The sequence below is a fragment of the Protopterus annectens genome, chromosome 1.part1, assembly GCF_019279795.1.
Source record: "Protopterus annectens isolate FY-2018-M chromosome 1.part1, PAN1.0, whole genome shotgun sequence".
Classification (NCBI taxonomy): domain Eukaryota; kingdom Metazoa; phylum Chordata; order Ceratodontiformes; family Protopteridae; genus Protopterus; species Protopterus annectens.
Genome location: NC_056726.1, coordinates 1,243,062,728 through 1,243,085,757, shown reverse-complemented (window position 1 = coordinate 1,243,085,757; position 23,030 = coordinate 1,243,062,728). Strand labels below are relative to the sequence as shown.

General features: G+C 44.7%; 1 protein-coding gene across 1 annotated transcript in view; it reads right to left on the bottom strand.

Annotated features, from left to right (window-relative positions):
- The window catches only part of LOC122815957 (zinc finger protein 436-like), a 340,690-nt gene that overhangs the window by 292,026 nt on the left and 25,634 nt on the right, over nt 1-23,030 (bottom strand). Inside the window, exon 4 of the mRNA XM_044088843.1 lies at nt 6,614-6,724. Within this exon, the coding sequence (XP_043944778.1) occupies nt 6,614-6,724 (111 nt within the window). The remainder of the gene's footprint in view (nt 1-6,613; nt 6,725-23,030) is intronic.

Here is a 23,030-nt window from a genome sequence, read left to right as displayed (position 1 = left end):
GGAATTAAAAAGAACCTTGAGTAAGTTCCGGATCCTTTTTGGTCCACCAGGACTGGCTGAATGACTCTTTTTTTGAGCAGCTTTGAAATTTCTATTACTGCTGGGCCTCGCAGACGGGGTGGCACATCTGGAGACCTTCTTTGTTGGGGTGGAGTTGACATAAAGGGGATTTTGTATCCTCTGGTTACAATGCTTTTTACCCAGGAGTCTGAGGTGAGAGTTAGCCAGGCCTGTGGGTATAAAGCCAAGCGACCCCCGACTGCCTCCGGAGCAGGACAGTCGGGTCCCCATTCAGGAGTGCTGGAAAGGCTTACCAGGGATAGGATCCCTGTCGCCTTGGTTCTGCGGACCCCCTCTGCCTCCGGGGTGACATCTTCCATGTCTGCCCCCCCTCTGCCTCGGGGGGGGGGGGTTCACTCTGTGTGGCCTGGAAAGATCCCTGAGTTCTATGGAACCACATTTTTCCACCTCGTTGCCCTTTGGGGTACGGTCTAGATGGAACGGAAAAACGAACTCCGACAGCAGACAAGAGTCTTTCCTTCTTGCTCACACCGAGTTAATGTCTCTTTCACTTTGGGCCCAAAAAGAGTGGCACCATCAAAGGGGGCATTGGCGAAGGAAGACTTGAAGGCTTCCGCAAATGAGCACAGCCGCATCCAGGATTGTCTTCGTAGAGCAATCGCTGAAGCTGCGGCTCTACTCGACCCTTCAGCCACATACGAGAAGAGCCTCATGGACGAGTTCACTACGGAGGTAAGGGTGTTAAGCTGTGCTGTTACCTTATCTGAAACAGCAGCATCTGTGTTACCCTGGAGGGTATCTCCCAGCTCCTTTATGAGATCCCTCTGTAGACGTGTAAAATGTGTCAAATAGTTTAGCGAACGCATGGAAAAAGTCGCTGAACTAAAAACGCGCTTCCCGTATCTGTCCACAGTCCTAGAATCCTTATTAGGAGGATGAACAGAAGAGGAAGACACAGACATCTCCTTTTTAGTGGCTGCAGCCACCACCATAGCATCAACCGGGACTCCTTTGGTGAGATAAGTCTTGTCCTGGGGAGCGGTAATAAATTTGCTTGGTTTTCGAGGGACCGGTTCCACTGTGTCCGGTGTCTCCCACGCCCTTCGAGCAATCAAATCCATTAACTCATCGAAGGGCGGAGTAACCCAGGATGTAGAAGGTTGAGCACCAAAAGCCTTCAGCAACACCGACTCATCCTCAGTGGGGGTTAGGGACTGCCAATCACCCCTCTGTTTTAATATCTCCAAGATGTACACAAATGACACATCCTCGGAGGGGCATTTTGGGGACCCCTCTGACTCATCCAAGTCAGTGTCAAAAGTTAGAGATTCCTGTGGGGAATCTAAGTGCCTCCTCTTGCACAATCTTTTCCTCGGAACCTCATCGGAGGGGGATTCTGGTGAGGCCTCCGAGGAACAGGGGGCATCCTCTGGGGATGGCTGAGACAATGGTGCTCCACGCTTAGGATGTGTCGTGGGAACAGAAACAGAGAGCGGCTCCTTAAGGGAGGGAGAAGACACGTCCGATGAAGTGGTTGTCTGTGTAGACAAAACCTTCCTCATAAGGTCAAAAACCCCTGAACCTCGGGTCGAGGACTCCCCCGGTTCCAAAGAACATGGAAGAATCCGAGACACGGGGCCCATGGGTCTCGACCCCGAGGACGGAGCAGAGCCAATCTGCACCGAGGCCCCGAGAGGGAGAGTCAGCACCGAAAGGTCGGTACGACTCTCGGTCCCGGAACCAAGGAGAGATCGTCGACTCCGCGACTCACCTATAGGTTCCGATGGAGTCGAGGTAAATAGTGTTGATCGTGCAATGGATGGTTTCGGCACCGAGGGCTCCACTATCATCGGCTCATCCTCTTCCAGCTCCGAAGACTGGATGGGTCTCGAAGGAGGACCTGTTGGAGATAAGGGAAGGCCTTCTAGTTTCTACACCAATTGGGAGGAAACTGCAATCAATTTGGAAAGGGCCGTGTTCTCCATAAGTTTCTGCACGACACGATCCACATCAGTATCGGATAATGGTCTGGAAGATCGGGTCGAAGGGGCCGAAGATGGCACCGACCGAAGAATAGAAGGTGGCGGTAGTTGCGACACCGGTTCCAAGACCTGGGGCTCAGTGAGAGATAAACGTTCGACGCTCGGCCCCGAAGTCTGTGGAACCGGCGAACGAACTTTAGAAGATGTACTCGGAGCCGATGACATGGGCTCCGACATCTTCAACCCCTTCGAGGACTTAGAAGCCTGGTCAGACTTGTCCAAGGCCTCCTGGAAAGCAGGCTTAAGAAGTCCCCTGTCTATAAGTTTCCTGCGTCTATCTGTCATGGCCCTCCCACTGAAGGAATGGCAAATAGAGCAATCCTCTTGCAAGTGGAGACGGCCAAGACAGTAGACGCAGGAAGTGTGGTTGTCAGTGATGGACATTTTCTGTCCAGACTGGCACCTTTTAAAACCAGACTTGGCTTTTTCAGACATAACAGCAAACTCACTGTAAAAAAGATAGAATTTAACACTAGCTAATATTAAGGGAAAAAATATAGCTATAGGTTATAGAAGGGTAGGCCCCAAAGGGAAACCTATAAAAAACTAACTACAATACACACACACACACACACACTATAGTATCAGAAACTAAATTATCAAAAACTATAGAACTATAGAAGTATAAGAACTTTGACAAAAAAAAGACTATCTTATCTGTCTAATAACAGTTTTCTCTGGTCCGAGCTCTCTGAATGATGTGACCCGTTTCAGCGGCAAACTAGATCTGGGTAATGGCAGGGAGGATTGTGGGATATAGCTTGGTCTCGAGCTTCTCTGGGATGCAGAGCTTTGCTATGCGGCCGACTTGGAGCCGAGGATCGGCTCCGAACCCGTGTGTAAGAACAAACGGCGAGATTGAACACTCTCACATTATGTGGCTACAAACAGAGCTCTACAACAAATAGTTCTAGCGTTAAAGAGGGAAGAGAACCGACAGCAGGGTACGTTGTGATCTGGGCCTAAGCAAGTGACAGATTAAGAATGGAAGCCCTGGTGCGGTATTTGCTTTCCGCAGGCGAGACAGCTACTGACTTTTTCAGACATCGGTTAATGCAAGAAAAAGGAAGGATCTCCAATGGGGTACTTAGCTTTAGATGTTTTCAGCTGAAGTTCGAAATCTGGAAACAGCCGACCGGCACTGTTGCGAACTGTTTCTGCTACGGGTTCCATGGCAAGAAAGACTGGGGCAATAGCATCGCCTGCTCTCCTTTATAGCTTGGATGACCTGACGTCAGCCAGCAAGCGACAGTAGCCGATGCACAAAACCTTGACTTTGGTATTCGGACCGACTGAGGGCTACCACAGTATGGATAACCCAATGGTTAGGACTGCAGCAGTGAAACACAAAAAAACATCTGCTGATCCCAGATGCTCCTTAGGAACCACAGTAACTTTTTAAAGTGATGTCTGGTTAATGTGATAATCAAGATGTTCAAAGCCATGTGACCTGATATGCTCAGAATGTCTGGCAGTCAAGTGGTCACTGGATGTCATATTAAGAAAACTTCAGCCACTTTCTCCAGTGTCAGGAAGGCACCTCAGGTGCTTATGTCTGGGAAAGCATATAGGAATACTGCCTTCTGGCTGCAGCACAGATTTGACTTTTCCAGGTTAAGGGTGAAGCCTTGCATGTAGTTGTACTTTAGAGCCCTCAACATTTCTAAGGACTGAGCCTGGCTGACAGTTGTCCAGGTAAGGGTAAGCATGAATGTCTTTGGTTCTGAACTGTGCTATCACTTGGGCCATGCATTTTGTGAACACCCTGGGTGCAGCAGCTAAACCAAAGGGCATAAAATGAAAGTAAAAATCCCTTGTCACAAACCTAAATTACTGCCTATGCCCTTTGAAAATTGGGACAAGTAAATATGCATCTCTGAGTCCAAGGTTACAAGGAATTCATGATGGCTTTGCGTAGGAAGCAATGTCTACACAGTTAATGTCCTGAGTGTGAGTCTTCAAATATTTTTTTAGTTTTGACATACACAAAATGAGTCCCCAGGGAGCCCACCTTCCTTTGGTACTTGAAAAAGCCTGCAATAAAATCCTTTCACTTCATGACCTTGTGACACATTTTCTATGACTCCTTGGGTTAGCATCCAGTCCAGGACAGACTTTACCTGGTGTTGCTGATGCTTTGGAACACTGAGGATTTCCACTGTATGACATTATGAGAACTGGAGTTTTTAACCTTGGTTACAATATTTAGAACTTATCTGTCAGTAGTTATAGTGCATCACTGCTGACAGCAAGTATCTAACTGCCCTCCTACCCTAGGTCTTGACCGGCTATGACAGGAGGGGATACTGCATTTGGTTAAGAAAATGGACTGCTGAAGTCACAGCCAATTCCTGCTAGCAGAAAAAGCCTGACCCCGCCCCCCCGCCTCCATCTAGCTTCCTAATAGAATTTCTGCTTGCTGACCTTTCTTTCTTTTGGTTGTTTATACATTTTCCTTGCCTCTTGTAGAAAGGCACATATCTAGCATAGTAATTCCTGTTGTATTTTGATAGGAATGGACAGAAAATACAGTAAACAGACTCCATGGTGTTCCTCTTGTCCTCTAGCTTCTTAAATACACTCTATAAAAAAAAACTACAAAAAAAAAAAAAAAGTTTTAACTTTGATTGAAACAATTTTTATCAGCCGGTTTTTACCTCTGTAGTCATCATACATTGTATGTGTGTATATTAATTTTAGTCTTGCTTATCTATGTAACCTATGTAATCTATGTTTGTATATTAACCTTTGTGTAAATCTGTATGTGGAGCTTTTCTCCCCAGGACTCCATTGAAAACGGGTTCTTCTGGCCCAATGGACTATCCTGGTTAAACAACTGCAAATAAATAAATAAATAAATAAAGAATAGTTGTGTAAAAACTTACCATAATCCTAGATGTCCTTCTCTTCCATGTTGCAGTATTCATAACAGTAGGGAGTTGCTGCCTGCAGCGCCACATTCTGGCCAGTATACCAAGTCTTTTTCACAGGAGGGTAAGTGTAAAGTCCCTTACCAGGGCCATAAACTGACGTTGGGTATAAAAGTGACGTCGCCATGTACCCTCATCAGAACTGCAGGAATTATCTCTGAATGGAGCAGTCTCCCTTCTTCTGGGAAGCTTGATGCCAGACACAGAAGGGTTATATGGATGAGGCTGCAGACTCTGCAGTAACAATGGGAATCCCTGTCCAACTGTTAACTCATTCTGATGGAGATGGCAGGATGGGGCCATGTGCTGGAGATCAACCAAGTGGCAGCTTAGGCCCTGCGCAGGTGCAAGCCTCAGAATGTGTCTTTGGTTTGGGGCAAGCAGGTAGGGTCTTCGGATTCCTTGGGGGGAGGACATCCCTGGGTTCTAACTTTCTAATTATGCAAAATATCCTTTTCAGCAGTGAGCTAGGGTAAACCACCCTCTCTCCTTATTCTGGAGTGGATATCTTGCTCTTCCATCAAATTCATGGGTTGTTTATTCTAGCAAAACATGCCATCAGCTAATGGAATGGTGGCCTCTAAAAGGGTGCTTCAACAGAGGGCTCATCCATAGCAGACATCAATGTCCAGGGGTGGATGACAGCCCATGTGATACTGATCTCCTCTGATCAAGGATCCCTAATGGCTTGGTTTTCTTCATCTTCTCTTTTCACTTCTCCTTTCATTTAGAGTTTATGTCAGGCTGACTAGAGCCCCACAATATGGCACACTTAAGTAAGAAGGCTGTGAGCCTCCTTTTGTTTAAGTAAGTCTAGAAAGCCACACATGTTACTCAGTGTTTTAGGCCCAAACCCCTAACAAATACTGCAGAAATCGATGTTGTGCTTCAGTTCAAAGCGATAAATAAACTGATCATATTGGTCCTTAAATAAAATTTGGCTTTTGCAGGTGCACTTCCATGTAGGAACAACAAATCTACAGTTTCTACTCTAAAAAGAGTTTAGCAGACATTACTAAAACCAATGTATGCAAAGAAGACAATCAGAAATGCTACCTTGTCCACTGATCTTTGCAGAGCACTGAGCCAACTTATGGACAAACTCACTGCCTGACATTACTCTGATGACCTTTTCTCTTCATCAGGCATTGTAGATGAACTACCTCTTCCATTTAGTCTCATAAGCTCATAGGTAAATACTAGGCATGTAGCCCAGGATACTATTGAGGAACCTAGCCCAATCACTCCAATAGTCCCAGAGCACTGTGTTGTTAAGTGACATGCTTAGAGTCACCCAGGAGGAACATGAAGGCTCTGAAAATCTAACCTTGGAACACAGAAAGAAGATTGTTAGCTTGCTCGGTCTGTTTCTGTTTCCTATATGTAATAAGCATCTACTATTTGTATTCTCTGCATATTGTGTTTTGGAGCTTTTCTCCCCATGTCCCACTGAAAATGGACATGTATCCAGTTGGACTATCCCGGTCAACAAATGTAAAACAAAATAAATAATAAAATAGTGATGGTTGTTCTCAAAGTCTCATTTCAAACACAAAAGAAATAAAATAAATAAGTTAGCAAAGCTATGCAGCCAAGACAATCATTTCATCATTTACTTACCACTTTGAGTTACATAAAGGTGCTTCTTGTCACTGATAGCTCCTTCTGCAACACCACTGAAGGTAAATTCATCATTGACACATAGCAGCTGTTTCCCTGGGATACTGAAATCTGTAGAGTGGCAACAAAAGCATCAGAAGAAGACAAATGCCAGTGTTCTTTATTCATATTTTATTTTCTATAATCTGATAAAAGAATATCTGGAAGTGAAACAAAATTAATAACAATGAACACATCCAGCCTACTTTACTAATGAGGCTTTAAGAAGAAATGTAGCCACACCACCAACATTTTGCAGCACTTCCTAAGAGTCAGTTAATACTGAACAGCTTTATGATGTCTATCAGGATGCAGGTGTATAAGCAGAGCTCCAGGAAACAGCCAGGACTCTGTAAGGCAACTAGTTTCAAATTCATCCCTGAAACAATGGTAGAAAAAATTCCGGCAAAGGGAAACTACATTCCTAGATGCTAATACACTGAGAGATGAGTAGCAGCAAAGCTTCACATGTTGACAGTCACCTCACTCCAGTATGACACAGTTTTACATATCACAGATGTAACACTAATAGTTGCCTACCATGGGCTAATCACTTTTGGGGAGCTACGGGAGTGTTACTGCTGGAATGAACATTTTGGAATATTCTATGCATCTGTGAAGATGAATATGATGAAGACGTAAAGAAGATAATGCAGGTACAGTGATGCTGATAAAGAAATCCTTATGTGGATTCCAAAATTGCATGGAATTGTATTTACCAGGAAGGAATAAACTCCAGCATTCTATATGCTTCTGTCACTGCCCTCTCTCTTGTATATTTAGGAAAGTTTAGCATAATAATGGATGAAGAAAACCAGAGGAAAACCTATACTGTCCATTTAGGAGTCCTTGTATAATTATCCTGAATGCATAAAACATGACACGTATATATATGTTTTGACACAAGGACAGGTGAATGGAATTAAGAAAATAGGAAGCCCAGTGGAAGATTCTGCTTTTCTGAGGACAAATCATCATATATTCTCAATGCTAATAATGTTCTCATAAGAGCAATTAGAGCATTCAATGCACTCCAGTCTGCAGCATTACGTTCACAGGTTGACAGCTTAGTATTCACCTATGAACCTAACTGCCCTGAAGAACCATTTTAAGCCTAAGCGATATCTCAAGGTAAGAATGAAACCCTATCCCCTGTGACATATACCTTCAGTATATGAATGTGTGGAGTGAGTGGCACACGTGTGTAGCGTGAATGGTGCACATGGCATGAGTGGCACATTGTGGCATGAGTGGCGCACGTGTGGCGTGAGTGGAGCACATGTGGTGTGAGTGGCGCACATGTATGGTGTGTGTGGTGCACGTGTGTGTGGTGCACATGTGCGGTGTGTGTGGTGCACGTGTGGTGCACTTGTGTGTGTGAGTGTGTGTGGCATATGTGTGTGTGTGTGTGTGTGTGTGTGTGGGGCTTGAGTGTCGCGTGTGTGTGTGTGTGTGTGTGGGGCTTGAGTGTCACGTGTGTGTGTGGTGTGAGTGGTGCACGTATGTGTAGCATGAGTGGCGCACATGTGTGCAGCATGAGTGGAGCACGTGTGTATAGCGTAAGTGATGCAGGTGTGTGATGTTAGTACACGTGTGTGATGTGAGTGGTGCATTTGTGTGGTATGAGTGGCACACGTGAGTGCGTGTGTGTGGCATGAGTGGTGCACCTGTGTGTCTGTGAGCATTGTGTGTGTGTGAGTGTGTGTGTGGGGGGGTATGTGTGTTTGTGTGGTGTGAGTGGCACACGTGTGTGTGGTGTGAGTCGCACATGTGTGGCGTGAGTGGCACATGTGTGGAATGAGTGGTACATGAGTGTGTGGCCTGAGTGGCACATGTGTGTGTTTGTGCAGCATACATGTGTGGGCATGAGTGGCACATGTGTGCGCGTGTGTGGCACCTTTGTCATGTGAGTGGCGCACGTGTGTGGCATGAGTGCCACACGTGGTGTGGATGGTGCACTTGTGTGCATGTGTCTGGCGCACGAGGTGCAAGTGCACGTGTGTCTGTGTGGCACTAGTGCACCTGCATGTGGTGTGTGTGTGTGTGTGTGTGTGTGTGTGTGTGTGTGTGTGTGTGTGTGTGCGTGTGTGAGTGTGTGGTGCAAGCATGTGTGTCCGTGTGGTGTGAATGGTCATGTGTGCGTGTGATGCAAGTGACACACGTGTGTGGCACAGGTGGTGCACATGGGTGGCACGAGTGGTGCACGTGTGTCACTAGTTGCACACGTCTGTGTGGTGCAACCTGCGCACGTGTGCGTTTGTGTGGTGCAAGCACTGCATGCATGTATTCATTTGTCCATGTCGCATGAGTGGCTCATACATGGGGCACGAGTGGCACATACATGCATTTATCTATGCGGCACAAGAGATGCAAGTGTTCTTGTGTCTGTGTGGCACGAGTAGCACACATGTGAGTGTGCATATGTAGTACACGTGTGTGGGTGTGGTAAATGTGTGAGTGATGCACGCGAGTGGCATGCATATGTATGGCATGACTAGCATGTGCGTGGGCTGAGGGACCTGTGTAGTCCAAGTGGCACATGGGTGTAAACCATGAAAGGTGTGCTTGTGAATGGCACATGTGTGGTTTGAGTTGCACATGTGTGAGTGGCGTGTGCATGGTATGTGTGGTGCACATGTGCATCTATGTGTATGTGGTGTGCGGGCACTCAAGACCTGTTGTGCTCATGTTATTGTCAAAAATCTCACTCTGCTGTTTGTGCTGAAATCTCATTTTGACTACAGAAAAAACTATCCAGTTACCAACTGTAAAACTGTTTATGCTAACATTCACATCACTAAAATTCAAGGTCACATGACAAGAAATCAGAAACTAACTGGACTGCTGCTCAGCCTACAATAAATACTAACAAAAGGTTACTTATGCATTGAAGTAACATGTGTGTGTGTGGCTCAAGTGGCCCATGCATATGTGTCTGTGTCGAGTAGTCTACACGTATGCGCTTGTCTGTGTGGTGAGAGTGGTACGTCTGTGTGTGTGTGTGTGTGTGTGTGTGTGTGTGTGTGTGTGTGTGTGTGTGTGTGTGGTGCAAGTGGAGCGTGTATGTGTGTATCAGTGTGACACAAGTGGTGCACATGTATGCGTGGAGCAAATGGTGCACACAGACAATGGTGCACATGTGCATGTATGTGTATGTGGTGTATGGTCACTAACAAGACCTGTTGTGCTCATGTTATTGTCAAAAATCTGACTCTGCTCCTTTTGACTACAGAAACAACTCTCCACTTACAAACTATCAAACTGTTTATGCTAACATTTACATCATTAGAATTCAAGGTCACATGACAAGGAATCAGAAAGTAACTGGACTGCTGCTCATCCTACAGTATATACTAACAAAGTGTTACTTAACAAGCACAGTTCCACTGAAGTAACGAAAGTAAAATCTATTTACTTTATAATCAGAAAGCACACGTGGTGCACATATATATATATATATGTGGTGCGAGTAGAGCACATATGTTTGTGTGCTGCATGCCTGTTTAGCTCACATGTGCGTGGCTTGAGTGGCCCATCTGTGTGCATTTGTCTGTGTGTGGCTGAAGTGGCCCACATGTGCACGTTTGTGTCAATGTATGTGGCTCGAATGGCCCACGCTTATGTGGGTGTCTGTGTGGTAAGAGTGGTGCACACATGTGCAGAGCTCATGTGTGTTCAAGCCTGTGTGGCACTAATATAGACACACATTTGTGGCGCAAGAGGTACATGAGCATGTGTCTGTGTGGCATGAGAGACATGGGCCTGTGTGGTGCATGCCTGAGTCAGACACACGTGTGGTGTGAGAGGCATACGCATGCATGTGTCTATGTGGCACTAGTGGCATGCATGTGTGGCACAAGTGGCATGCTCAAGTGGTGCAACATGCACCTGTGGCATGAGTAGTGTGCATGTGGCGCAAGTGGCAAACGTGTATATTGGTCATGAAAGGTGTGCGTTTGGGTGGTGTGCATGGCATGAGTGGTGTGTGTGTGTATGTGTGTGTGTGGCATATGTGGTGCACATGTGAATATGTGCATATGGTGCATGTACAACTGCAAGACCTGTTGTGTTTATGTTAGTGTAAAAAAACTGACTATGCTGGTTTGTGTTGAATTCTCCTTTTGACTACAGAAAACACTAAATTTGTCAAACTGTTTATGCCAACAATTGCATCAAGGTCATATGACAAGGAATCAGAAAGTAACTGGACAGCTTCTCAGCCTACAATAAATAATAACACAAGTTTACTTAATAAGTATAGTTCCACTGAAGTAACTAAAGTCAAATATATTTACTTTATAATCAGAAAGCCCAGTTTACATGATGGCATAATTACAACAAAAGGAAATACTAACAAAAATGTATACACATGATCTTTATGAGTAACATGGCATTTTTCCACTGTATAAAGTACTGGGTAAGGAAACATATTGAATACTATGCACAGTTCAGGAGGTGTTATACAGAGCAGGAACCCAAGATGATGGTGAACGTGCACAGTCAATGCATTCTCCTTCTGGATCAGTTTACCCACTGGGTTGTTAAAATGTTTACTTAAAATAAAGCACAGGCAGTAAGAAAGTTAGGAGGGTAAAAGGGCAAAATGAAGAAAGCACTAGAGAGATACACTATGCATGATACAGACTCCTTGAACTGCCACAAGGATAAATAAAGATGGTACAGGAGGCAGATAAAAGGTGGGACATCCGTGTCTGATTTGAGGTATGGTGGTGCGATCGTGGCACAAACTTCTAGATAAGGAGGAAATGAGACCAACAACTGAATTTAAAGGGAGAATCAGATCCACAGACAGAAGAGTGAACTACACTGCTGCAACCAACCACTAGTAGTGTTCTTGCAGTTTATTTCAAGGTTCAGTTGTCTATTATCATTAAAACCTTGAAATGGTGCATGCAATTTGGCTGAGCAAGAACTAATTTGTTTTACTGGTATTTCGATCAGATAGAATACGACTAATAAATGACAAACTATATGTACTAGTATAACTTGAAAATGCAACTACCAAAAATAACAAGGCATTTCTGTTTGTGAGACCGCCTCCTAAAACAAGTCCAATGAACAGCACTACTTTTGTGGTTGCAGCAAAAAGTACAGTTTTGTACCTACCATAAATGTAGATGTCCGATAGGTATGCAACTGCAGTCCTTACATATGGGTTGTCCTACCTCAGGCAGCCCTTTGGTCGGCCGGATTCCAAAGACTGGGTCCGGTGTCGGCTGATGTCGCCCTTTTCCCGACGTCAGAGCGCCTGGGGTATAAAAACGTCAGCCGACGCCATCTTCTTCAGTGTTTCTTGCCCCAGATGCCAGGTGCCCTCTAAGGAAGGCTAAATTTTGAAAATAGAGAAAAAATTCCAGACAAGTACAATAACATAAAAACAAATACACCATAAAAGATTACCCCAGGTAGCTAAAATGAGGGGTAGACATCCAAAGGAATACCACAGAGGGGTAGGTGGGAGGGAAAACCTGACTGCAGTTGCATACCTATCGGACATCTACATTTATGGTAGGTACAAAACTGTACTATGTCCTTCAAGGATGCAACTGCAGTCCTTATATATGGGTTGAATACCATAGCCAACCTGGGGGTGGTAGGCACTAAGACAAAGATGGTGTAGCTAAAATGCCCTGCAGGACTGCAGAAGCAAACCCTGCTCTGAATCTGGAATATAAAGGCAGGTTGTAATGTTTGGAAAATGTATGCACGGAGCTCCATGTAGCAGCTTCTAAAATGTCCTTTGTTGCCACTCCTCTTAAAAAGGCTGTGGAGGTGGCTGTAGCTCTGGTGGAATGTGGCCTGATGTCAGATGGCACAGCTTTTCTATGAAAAGAGTAGCAGAATCGAATGCAATTTCCAATCCATTTAGAAATTGTCTGTTTGGAAATTGCTTTTCCCTGCAATCCAGCAGCGTAAGCTACAAAAAGCTGGTCAGATTTTCTGTAAAACTTTGTTCTGTCCAAGTAGTAGCGCAACTGTCTGTGAATGTCCAAGGTGTGCAGAAGTCTCTCCCCTTTATTTTGAGGATTGGGAAAGAAGGTAGGCAGGTGAATAGCTTGATTCAAGGACACCCTGGATACCACCTTTGGCATGAATGACGGATTGGTTCTCAAAGAAACTCTGCCCTGATGAAAAATGAGAAATGTTTGTATTACCATAAGGGCCTGTAGCTCGGAGACTCTTCTTGCTGAGGTTACTGCCAGAAGGAAAGCTGTCTTCCAAGACAGAAATTTCAACTTTGAAGATGCTGCTGGTTCAAAGGGAGGAAGAGTTAATTTTGCCAGCATGAAGTTGAGGTCCCATGCAGGCACTGGTGGTTTCCTTGGAGGGTTGATGTTCTTTATACCTCTTAGAAACTGTCTTAGCAATGGGTGAGAAAATACAGGCAGATCATTGTTATATTTGGCAGATATTGCTGAAGCATGTATTTTTATGGAAGAATATGAAAGGCCATTGTGGAGCATTTCAGCCAAATATTCTAGGATCTGTGGAATGCTCATCACTGATGGGTCTTGACCCTTTTTGCTGTTCCAGATAAGAAATTTCTTCCATTTTGCTGAGTATGTTTTTCTAGTGGAAGGTCGGCGCACCTCCAGGATGATATCTTTTACCCTTTTGGAGAGTGTATCCTGAGGAATAGTCATGGAATCCTCCAAGCTGTCAGCTTCAATGTTTTCAAGCTGGGGTGTAGTGTCCTGTAATTGTGCTGTGTCAGAAGAAGTGGCCTTTGAGGAAGGAGCCACAGATTGGTGTGTGTCAAGCTCCATAGCAGTAGGTACCAGTGTTGTCTTGGCCAGTCTGGAGCTATCAGTATTACTTTCGGTTGCTCTGTCTTGATCTGTAGTAACACCTTGGTCATCAAAGGAAGAGGTGGGAAGGCATATAGTGTTAGCGAGTTCCAACTGAAGGAGAGAGCGTCCACCTTCCATGCTTGAGGATGGTATGTCCTTGTGCAAAACCTTTTCAGATGGTGATTGAGGTGGGAGGCAAAAAGATCTATGTCTGGCCTTCCCCATGCTTGAGTTATTTGTAAGAAAATGTCTGGATGCAACATCCATTTGTGTGGATCCATGATGTTTCTGCTTAGGCTGTCCGCCAGAACATTGTCCTTCCCTGGTACAAACTGGGATTGTAGCTCTATTTTCAATTGTAGGGAGATGTCCCAGAGATTCATTGCCAGTCTGCAAAGAGGTTAGGAATGGGTACCTCCTTGCTTGTTTATGTACCACATAACTGTGGTATTGTCTGTCTTTATTAGTAGATGGCCCTGATGCATGAACTTTTCTAAGGCCTTGATTGCATGTATCACTGCCAGCATTTCTTTTTGGTTGATGTGCAGGTGCTTTTCTTTTTGTGTCCATTGTCTTTGAATGCATCTGCCCTCCATGTGCGCCCCCCATCCATGGTCTGAGGTGTCTGTTGTTATGGTTTGACTTGTATGAGGCTTGCTGAAAGGTGGACCTTTGTTTATCTGGCTTGCTTGAGCCCACCACAGAAATTCCTTTTGAAGGCACGGAATGAGTGGGATCAATGCTTCCAGGCTGTGGCTGTGCTGAGACCATAAACTTTTTAGATACCATTGTAGTTTCCTCATATGCAGCCTTGCGTGTGGGATCAAAAGAATGCAAGATGCCATGAAACCCAGGGCCTGCAGGATTTTCCTTGCAGTCATCTGGGTGTGTGTTGCCAATTTTCGAAAGTATTCTGGTAATTGTTTTTGTTTTTCTTTTGTCAGAAACGCCATCTGGGTGTTTGTGTCCAGTGTGGCACCCAGGAAAGGTATTTGTTGGGATGGTACGAGACTTGATTTCTGAATGTTGACTGTGTATCCCAAGGCCTGCAGTAGGTGAATGATGTAGTCCAGGTTTTTTAACAAGGCTTGTTGGCTGTCCGCTTGTATAAGGCAGTCGTCCAGGTAAGGGTATATTTGTATCCCCTGGAGTCTGCAATGTGAAATTACTGATGCCAGGCATTTCGTGAACACTCTGGGCACAGTAGATAAGCCAAAGGGCAATGCTGAAAATTGATAATGCTCTGAGCCTGCAAGAAATCTGAGGTATCTTCTGCAACTTTGTCTGATTGGGACATGCAGGTATGCCTCCTTGAGGTCCAGAGTTACCAGCCAAGACCCCTTGCCCAGCATGGGAAGGAGTTGCTGTAAAGTCAGCATTTTGAATTTTGGCACAATAAGGTAAGTATTCAGTGCGGACAAGTCCAGAATGGGTCTCCATTGGCTTTCTTTTCTTGGAACAAGGAACAGTCTTGAATAAAATCCTTGGCCTTGTTCTGCAGAAGGAACCTTTTCTATTGCTCTTATTTGAAGTAGGTTTGTTATTTGTTTGAGTGCCTCTGCCCTTTGATTTGGTGGCAGGTTTGGCCTGCCATGTCTTGTTGGCAGTGTATGAAAATGGAGTCTGTATCCTTTGTCTATTATGTCCAGTATCCATTTGTCCTTTGTAATATTGTGCCAATTTTGTGAGAATAAAGATAATTTTCCGCCCAAAGGTGCTTCTAATTGACCCCTGGATGGCGGAGTCAAAGTCAAGTCATTGAGATTGTCCCTGCGGAGCAGTGGAAGGTCCTGCTCCACCTCTCTGGTTCGGAGGCTGCCATTGGCGTCCTCTGTAGGAGCCTTGAGTTTGCCCTCTACCTCTGCCACGTCTGTTTTTGCCTCTTTGAAATTTGTCTGTGTCTGGAAAGGCCCAATGCTTAGAAGGCCAATTCCTGCTGAATCATGGAGGCTGTACCAGGAGGAAATCTTTGACTGTTTGCACTGATTTTGCCTTTTCCTCTATTTTCTTTAAAACCTCTTGTGCAGTAGCACCAAATAGCTTATGTTTCTCTAGTGGTGTGTCCAAAAGCTTAATTTTCACATGGTCTGGCAATGTTTGTTCCTTTAACCAAACATGTCTGCGTATGACCGCACCTGTCATTGCTGCTCTACATGAAGCTTCCAATGCATCATATCCACAATGAAGGAAATGGATGCTAACCTGCTGAGTATTATGAACCAATTCCTGTAACCCCTTTCTATCTAATGGTTCAGGGAAGCCAATTTCTTTTGCAAGTCATCCAACATGTATTCCTGATACTGAATCATATGAAATTGACAATTTAATGCTCGCATAGAAAGGGTGGAAGATGTATATACTTTCTTGCCCCACCTTTCTAAAGCCCTAGAATCTCTTTCCGAAGAAAGTGGATTCTTAGCAGTAGTGGAGGAAACCCCTTTAGGCCCCTGAGAAATAATTTCAGGGTCAGCAGTATGGTCCTTGTACAGAAATTGATGTGTGTCTGGGACCCTGTAGTACCTGTCTGGCTTGACAGGGGCAGGGGGGAGGGAGTCAGGGGAAACACTAGATTCTAAGTACACATCATCTAAAACATTTAAAACTGGAGGAATAGCTAAGGGTCTATGCTGAGGTAGCTTTAAAAATTCCCTTAACCTTTTCCTAGAATCTGAGTATTCTTGGCCTTGCCATTTGAAGTGTTCCCTCATGGAATGAAGTTTCCCCAAAGGAAAACTCCTCAGGAGGAGAAGCAGAGGGAATGGATTCCTCCGCATCAGAATCCTCGTAGGCCAGGAAGGCCTCCTCCTGGTAGTCTGAATGTGCAGAATCACCTGAGGCCTCATCGGAGGACTGGGGATCTACCTGCTCAACCCTAGGCCTCTTGACAAAAGGTGGCTGAGAGCCTCTATCTGGATGTGGCTGAGAATCCCTAATTAAAGAAATAAGGTCCTCAGCTAAACTTAAAATTTGAGAACCAGAAGTGGATCCCAGAGAAACAGATCTTGGAGAGAGAGACTTAGCCTGTTTGGCAGCCTTAGCACGTGTGTAGGCCTTAATAGACATAGACACTGTAGGCCTGGCAGCCCCACGTGCTGGAGTAGTCTTATCCACTGAAATGGTGTCAGAAATATCCTGGGCTACAGTCTCAGAGGGGAGAACAGAAACCGGCACCGAGCTGGCCTCTGGTACCGAAGTAACCGGTGGGCAGTGTCGTCGTTCTGTAGCGGTTGTGAAACCGGCTCAGAAGAGACCGAGACACTCGCGGTAGGCCTAAGCATGGTGTCGGTGGAGACCACGGACCGCGAGTGTCGGTCCTTATCCTTCCATTTTTTAGGTAAATGTGCTGTCGGAAGCTCCGACGGCATGATATAAGAGAAATCTTCCCCAAAATAATCCTGTGCAAACTCTGACCGACGCCTAAGAGTGCGTTTATTGAAAGAAGCACAAGCTGTACAGGCCAAGACGTTGTGTTCTGGGCCTAGGCAGGGTAAGCAGTAAGAGTGGAAATCCTTATGAGGTATTTCTTTCCCACAAGTTAAACAATTATTAACTTTTACAGTTTTATCTGACATCGGCTGAGGCAAGAAAAGGTCCCCAACGGGGTACTTAGCTTTTTTGAAGACTTCAGTAGCTGAAAACACAGGAGCTGGCCGACCGGCACTTGCGAACTGCTTCTGCTTCGGGCGCCGCGCAGCAAGAAAGACTGAAGAAGATGGCGTCGGCTGACGTTTTTATACCCCAGGCGCTCTGACGTCGGGGAAAGGGCAACATCAGCCGACGCCAGACCCACACTTTGGAATCCGGCCGACCGAAGGGCTGCCTGAAGCAGGACAACCCATATGTAAGGACTGCAGTTGCATCCTTGAAGGACATCCAAGAATCATTATGGAGTACTGCATGCTTCATTACGTGAATAAATATTCATGGGGGGGGGCTGAAACTTTTCACCTGAAGCACATATTCCTACTAAAACCCATACAAAAAAATTCTTCCCCACCAAAACTATTGTGGATGGCATTGTATTCCAGCAACCATACCTGCCAAATTATGGAAGTTCTCTCTCTATCAGTTCTGCATAAAGAATATAATCACATGGCGGTGTGTTTCAGAGATGGTTTGCTATGGTCAGGTCTGAAACAATACTAAAACTTACAGCATAACAAGTTAGAATATTTTCCTGTGCATTTATTTATTTATTTTATTTATTTTGTAGTTCATTCATTCGATTCTCAGACCTGTATACCCATCCATTTATACAAACAAAATTACACTTTCTGACCAGGAATGCCCAAGTGAGACCTCCCATTTTTTGTGTTAACCTATGGAGAAGAGCTCCAAACACATACAAAACACAGAATTACACAAAAACAGATATACATGTATGAGATGCATTATTAATTGTATATACAGATTAACTGAAACATACTATTCTAGCTAAACTAATATAGTTCATATCTGCTTACTAGTAAACAAACAAATGACTATATACACAAATAACTGAGCTTAAATGTTCACATGTACTTATAATACATACTAGATCACACAGACAAATGGAAATATAGTTATAGTCAGAAAAAAGGACATACATAACTATAATAAAACCATAGTTGCACTTCCACTCTCAAGTGAAACACTCCTTTTATGCAAGTTCATGAGTGCAGTTATCCGAGATGGACTTGACACTAAAAAATACAGTTGTGTACCTACCATAAATGTAGATGTTTGAGTGTATTCACTGTTGCAGTCATTACACTTGGGTTATCCTGCTGGCAGGCTACCCGCAGTCAGCCCGAGTTCCAAAGTCTAGGTCCAGTGTCGGTTGCTGTCGCCTCTTCCCTGACGTCAGTGTGCCAGGGGTATAAAAGATGTAACCGACGCCATTTTCTTCAGTCTTTCTTGCCGTGCGGTGCCAGAAGCAAAAGCAGTTCGCAAGTTCCGGTCGGCCGACTCCTGAGATTTTCGAAATCGAGTTTCTGAACCTAAGTCTTCAATAAAGCCAAGTACCCCATTGGGGAAACTTTTTCTTGCTCCAGACCGATGTCAGTAAAAGTTAATAATTGTATCTCTTGTGGGAAGCATATACCTCATAAGGACTTTCACTCTTACTGTATTCCTTGCCTAGGCCCTGACCACGACATTACTAGTTGTCGGTTTTGTGCTAGATTCAACAAACGCACTATTAAACGTCGGTTTGATTTTGCTTTACATTACTTTGGCCGAAGGTTTAACTACATAATGCCGTCGGAACAACCGACGACCGGAATTCATAAAAAACTCAAAGACAAAGAAAAGGACAGGCATCCGAGGTCCAAAACCGACGAAGAAGCCTCTTCTAGGCCAGTCGCTGGTTTGCCGGTTCTCAGTGAGGTGCTTCGCAGCCCCTAACACCCGCTACCTCAGAGCCACAGGCCGTATCAGACACCCACGTGGAGATGCCTAGGTCTGTAGAAACTCAAGGTATTGGGCCTGCGGAAACTATTCCCTCAGATGGGTCCAGAGCTGCTGAGCAGGCATCGGCTTCTGAGGGTGTTTTCAGACCTTCACAGCTTACTATTAAGTCCACTGCAGCAGCCAAAGCAAAGTCAAAAACACCATTAAAGACAAGGAAACAAGTACAGCATTCTCCTGAACAGTCATCCATGCCAAAGAAACAGATGCTTAAAATGGCCGTAGATCTAATTACTTTGATCAGGGGTTCCCATCCCCCTCCTGATAAAAGGCCTAGGCAAGACACTGACTATGATTCCTCTAACCAGTTTTCTATTTCCCCTGATTCTTCTTCAGATCAGGGATATTCTGTCCCTCCTTATGAGGACTCTGATGCAGAAGAATCTATACCTTCAGCCTCTTCGCCTGAGGATTATTCCTTTGGGGAATCCCTGCACACCATGAGGGAGCATTTCCATTGGGAGGGCCAGGATTACTCAGAATCCAAGAAAAGGCTCAGAGACTTTCCTTTATTGCCTCAGCACAGACCCCTGGCTATTCCCCCTGTGCTTGATATTGTTGATGATGTTTTCTCTGAATCCAGTCTGTCTCCTGATTCTTTACCCCCTACTCCAGTCAAGCCAGACAGGTATTACAGGGTCCCTGACTCTCATAAATTTCTTTACAAAAACCCTGCTGTGAACCCAGAAACAATTTCCCAGGGTCCCAAAGGGGTTAAGGCTTCCACTGCTAAAAACCCTGTCCCCTCTGATAGGGATTCCAAAGCTCTGGATAGATGGGGGAAAAAGTTTACACTTCTGTTACTTTAGCTGTAAGGGCTTTAAATTGCCAGTTTCACATGCTTAAATATCAACAGTGCCTCATGTCTTTGTTAAAACAGAAAATGCCTACAAACTCAGAAAGTCCTGACAGTAAGGAAATGCAGGATTTATTGCATGCTGCTGAACAAGTGGGAAAGCATACTCTGCAATGTGGTTTTGATTCATTAGAGGCTTCTTGTAGAGCCGCAGTTATAGGCTCTGTCATTCGAAGGCATGCTTGGTTGAAAGAACAAAGTTCACCTGAACATGTTAAAGTAAAATTATTGGATGCTCCACTACAACATGATACTTTGTTTGGTGTTAAGGCACAAGAGGTGTTAAAGAAAATGGAGGATAAAGCAAAATCAATGCAGATAGTAAAGGATTTCTCACAGGTTCAACCACCTAGGTTTAGCAGAAACTGGTCTTCAAAAAATTGGTCTTTTCCGGTGTCAGACAGGCCACAAAGAGGCAGATACAGATGCCCAAGAGACAGATCTCAGCCCCAAGGCTCCTACAGACCTAAACAATGGGGTGCTTCAGCCCCACAAAGGAGGAGAAGACAAATCACAACCTTATAGGAAACAGTCCCAATGACTTCCCTCTACAGATGCCAAGCACTTACCTTTTGGCAGCACGCCTAGAGGGAAAGCTAGCACTTTTCTCACAAAATTGCCACATGATCACCCAGGACTAAATATTGTTTCTCAGGGTTACAGGTTCCACTTTCACACCCTTCCAAAATCAAAAGGTATGCCGAACCTGCCACAAAACCAATGGGCAGAGGCACAAAAACAGATTGCTGCTCTCATGGACATGGGAACTATTCAAATAGTACCACAGCAAGAACAGGGACAAGGATTTTACTCAAGACTTTTCCTAGTACCCAGAAAGGACAAAGCCTGGAGACCAATACTGGACTTGTCAATCCTCAATACATTCCTTGATGTTCCAAAATACAAAATGTTAACACTGCAGCAACTTCTACCCATGCTGGGCATAAAGGCTTGGCTAGTTACTTTGGACCTCGAGGAGGCATACCTGCATGCCCCAATCAGACAATCTTACAGAAGATACCTCAGATTCATAGCTGGCTCAATGCATTACCAATTCTCTGCACTGCCCTTTGGCTTATCTACTGTGCCCAGGGTCTTCACAAAATGCCTGGCACCAGTAATTGCATTTTGCAGACAAAGAGGAATTCAAATATATCCCTACTTGGACAACTGCCTTATTCAAGCAGAGCGCAAGGACATTCTTCTAAAGCATCTGGCGTTTATAAAAAGATTACTAATTTGCCTAGGGTACACAGTAAACAAAAATAAATCAAAACTAGTGCCCTCTCAAGAGATAATATTCCTGGGTGCAAGCTTAAATACAACTGCCCAGATGGCTTATCTCACGCCAGACAAGCAAAAGCAACTGACTTATTACTTTCAAATGATGGCAAGAAAGACCCAGCTCCCTGCAAGAAAAATTCTGCAGGCCCTGGGCTTCATGGCATTCTGCATTCTACTAATTCCATATGCAAGACTGCATATGAGGAAACTACAATGGTATCTAAATAGTGTTTGGACTCAACATTGCCACAGCCTGGAAACAATAATAACTTTAATGCCCTGCCTACAACAGGAGTTTCGAAGGTGGTCCCAGCCCTGTCACCACAACAAGGGACAGCCTTTCACCTTACCCACAGCCAGACAAACAATAACAACGACTGCATCGGACTATGCCTGGGGGGCACATATGGCAGGAAAATGTATTCAGGGCACGTGGCCCAAGGAACAAATGCATCTTCACATCAATCAAAAAGAGATGCTAGCTGTACAGAATGCCTTGACAGCTTTCAAGGACCTACTACATCCAGGACAACTATTAATAAAGACGGACAATACCACAGTTATGTGGTACATAAACAAGCAAGGGGGCACACATTCCTACCCCCTCTGCAAGCAAGCCATGACTTTGTGGAACACAGCACTGACCTATCAAGTACATCTGCAGGCACAATTCCTGCCAGGAACGAAAAATACACTGGCAGATGAACTAAGCAGAAATCTCATGGATCCTCATGAATGGAAACTAAATCCACAGGTGTTCAGCATGATAACAAGGAAATGGGGACGCCCAGACATAGATCTTTTTGCCTCCCCTCACAACTGCCAACTACAGAAATTCTGCACAAGAACTTATCACTCACAAGCATGGAAAGTGGATGCTCTATCATTCATCTGGAAAACCCTGACAGTTTATGCCTTCCCTCCGATGCCTCTTCTTCCCAAGGTGCTCCTAAAAGTCAGACAAGAGAGGCCAAAAATGATCCTGATTGCCCCAGACTGGCCACGCCAGCACTGGTACCCAATCCTAAAGAGCTTGTCTCAAGGCCCAGCCTGGCCTTTACCTCAAATTTCTCATCTTTTGACTCAACAAAACAATCAGATTCTGCACAGTCAACTCAGAACCTTAAATCTGGCAGCATGGCAGATAATGTAGCCACTCAGACCACACCTCTCTCTAAAGCTGTTATGGATGTCATTTTAGAAGCCAGGATGCCCAGCACTAGGAAATCTTATGCAGAAAAATGGAAGAGATTCTGTGCTTGGAACCAGGCACAAGGGCTCGAACCACTTGTTCCAAATATACCTCAGATTTTACAATACCTAACTCAGCACTAGGAAATCTTATGCAGAAAAATGGAAGAGATTCTGTGCTTGGAACCAGGCACAAGGGCTCGAACCACTTGTTCAAAATATACCTCAGATTTTACAATACCTAACTGAGATGCTGAACAAAGGCCTATCCTTCTCATCTATTAAGATCCATGCATCTGCCATTTCAGCTCATTACAATACGGAACCTCATATTTTTTCACATCCACTACGAAGGCAGTACCTCAGAGGGGCAAAAAACATAAGACCCCCCCAAGGAGAGCACCAATACCTACTTGGGATCTCAATTTTGTTTTAGAAAAGCTCACACTGCCTCCTTTTGAACCAGCCAGCACAGCTGATATAAAATTCTTATCATGGAAGACTGCTCTGCTCCTAGCAATAACTTCAGCAAGAAGAGTCTCAGAGTTACAGGCATTAATGGCAATGAAACCTTTCATTATTTTTCACCAGGACAGGGTCTCTCTTAGGACAAACCCGACATTCATGCCAAAGGTGGTTTCCAGTGTGGCTCTTAACCAAACTATTCATTTACCAACTTTCTACCCAAATCCCCAGAATAAAGGGGAGAGACCTCTGCATGCTTTGGACATACACAGACAGCTACGATTCTACTTGGACAAAACAAAAGCTTTCAGAAAAACTGAGC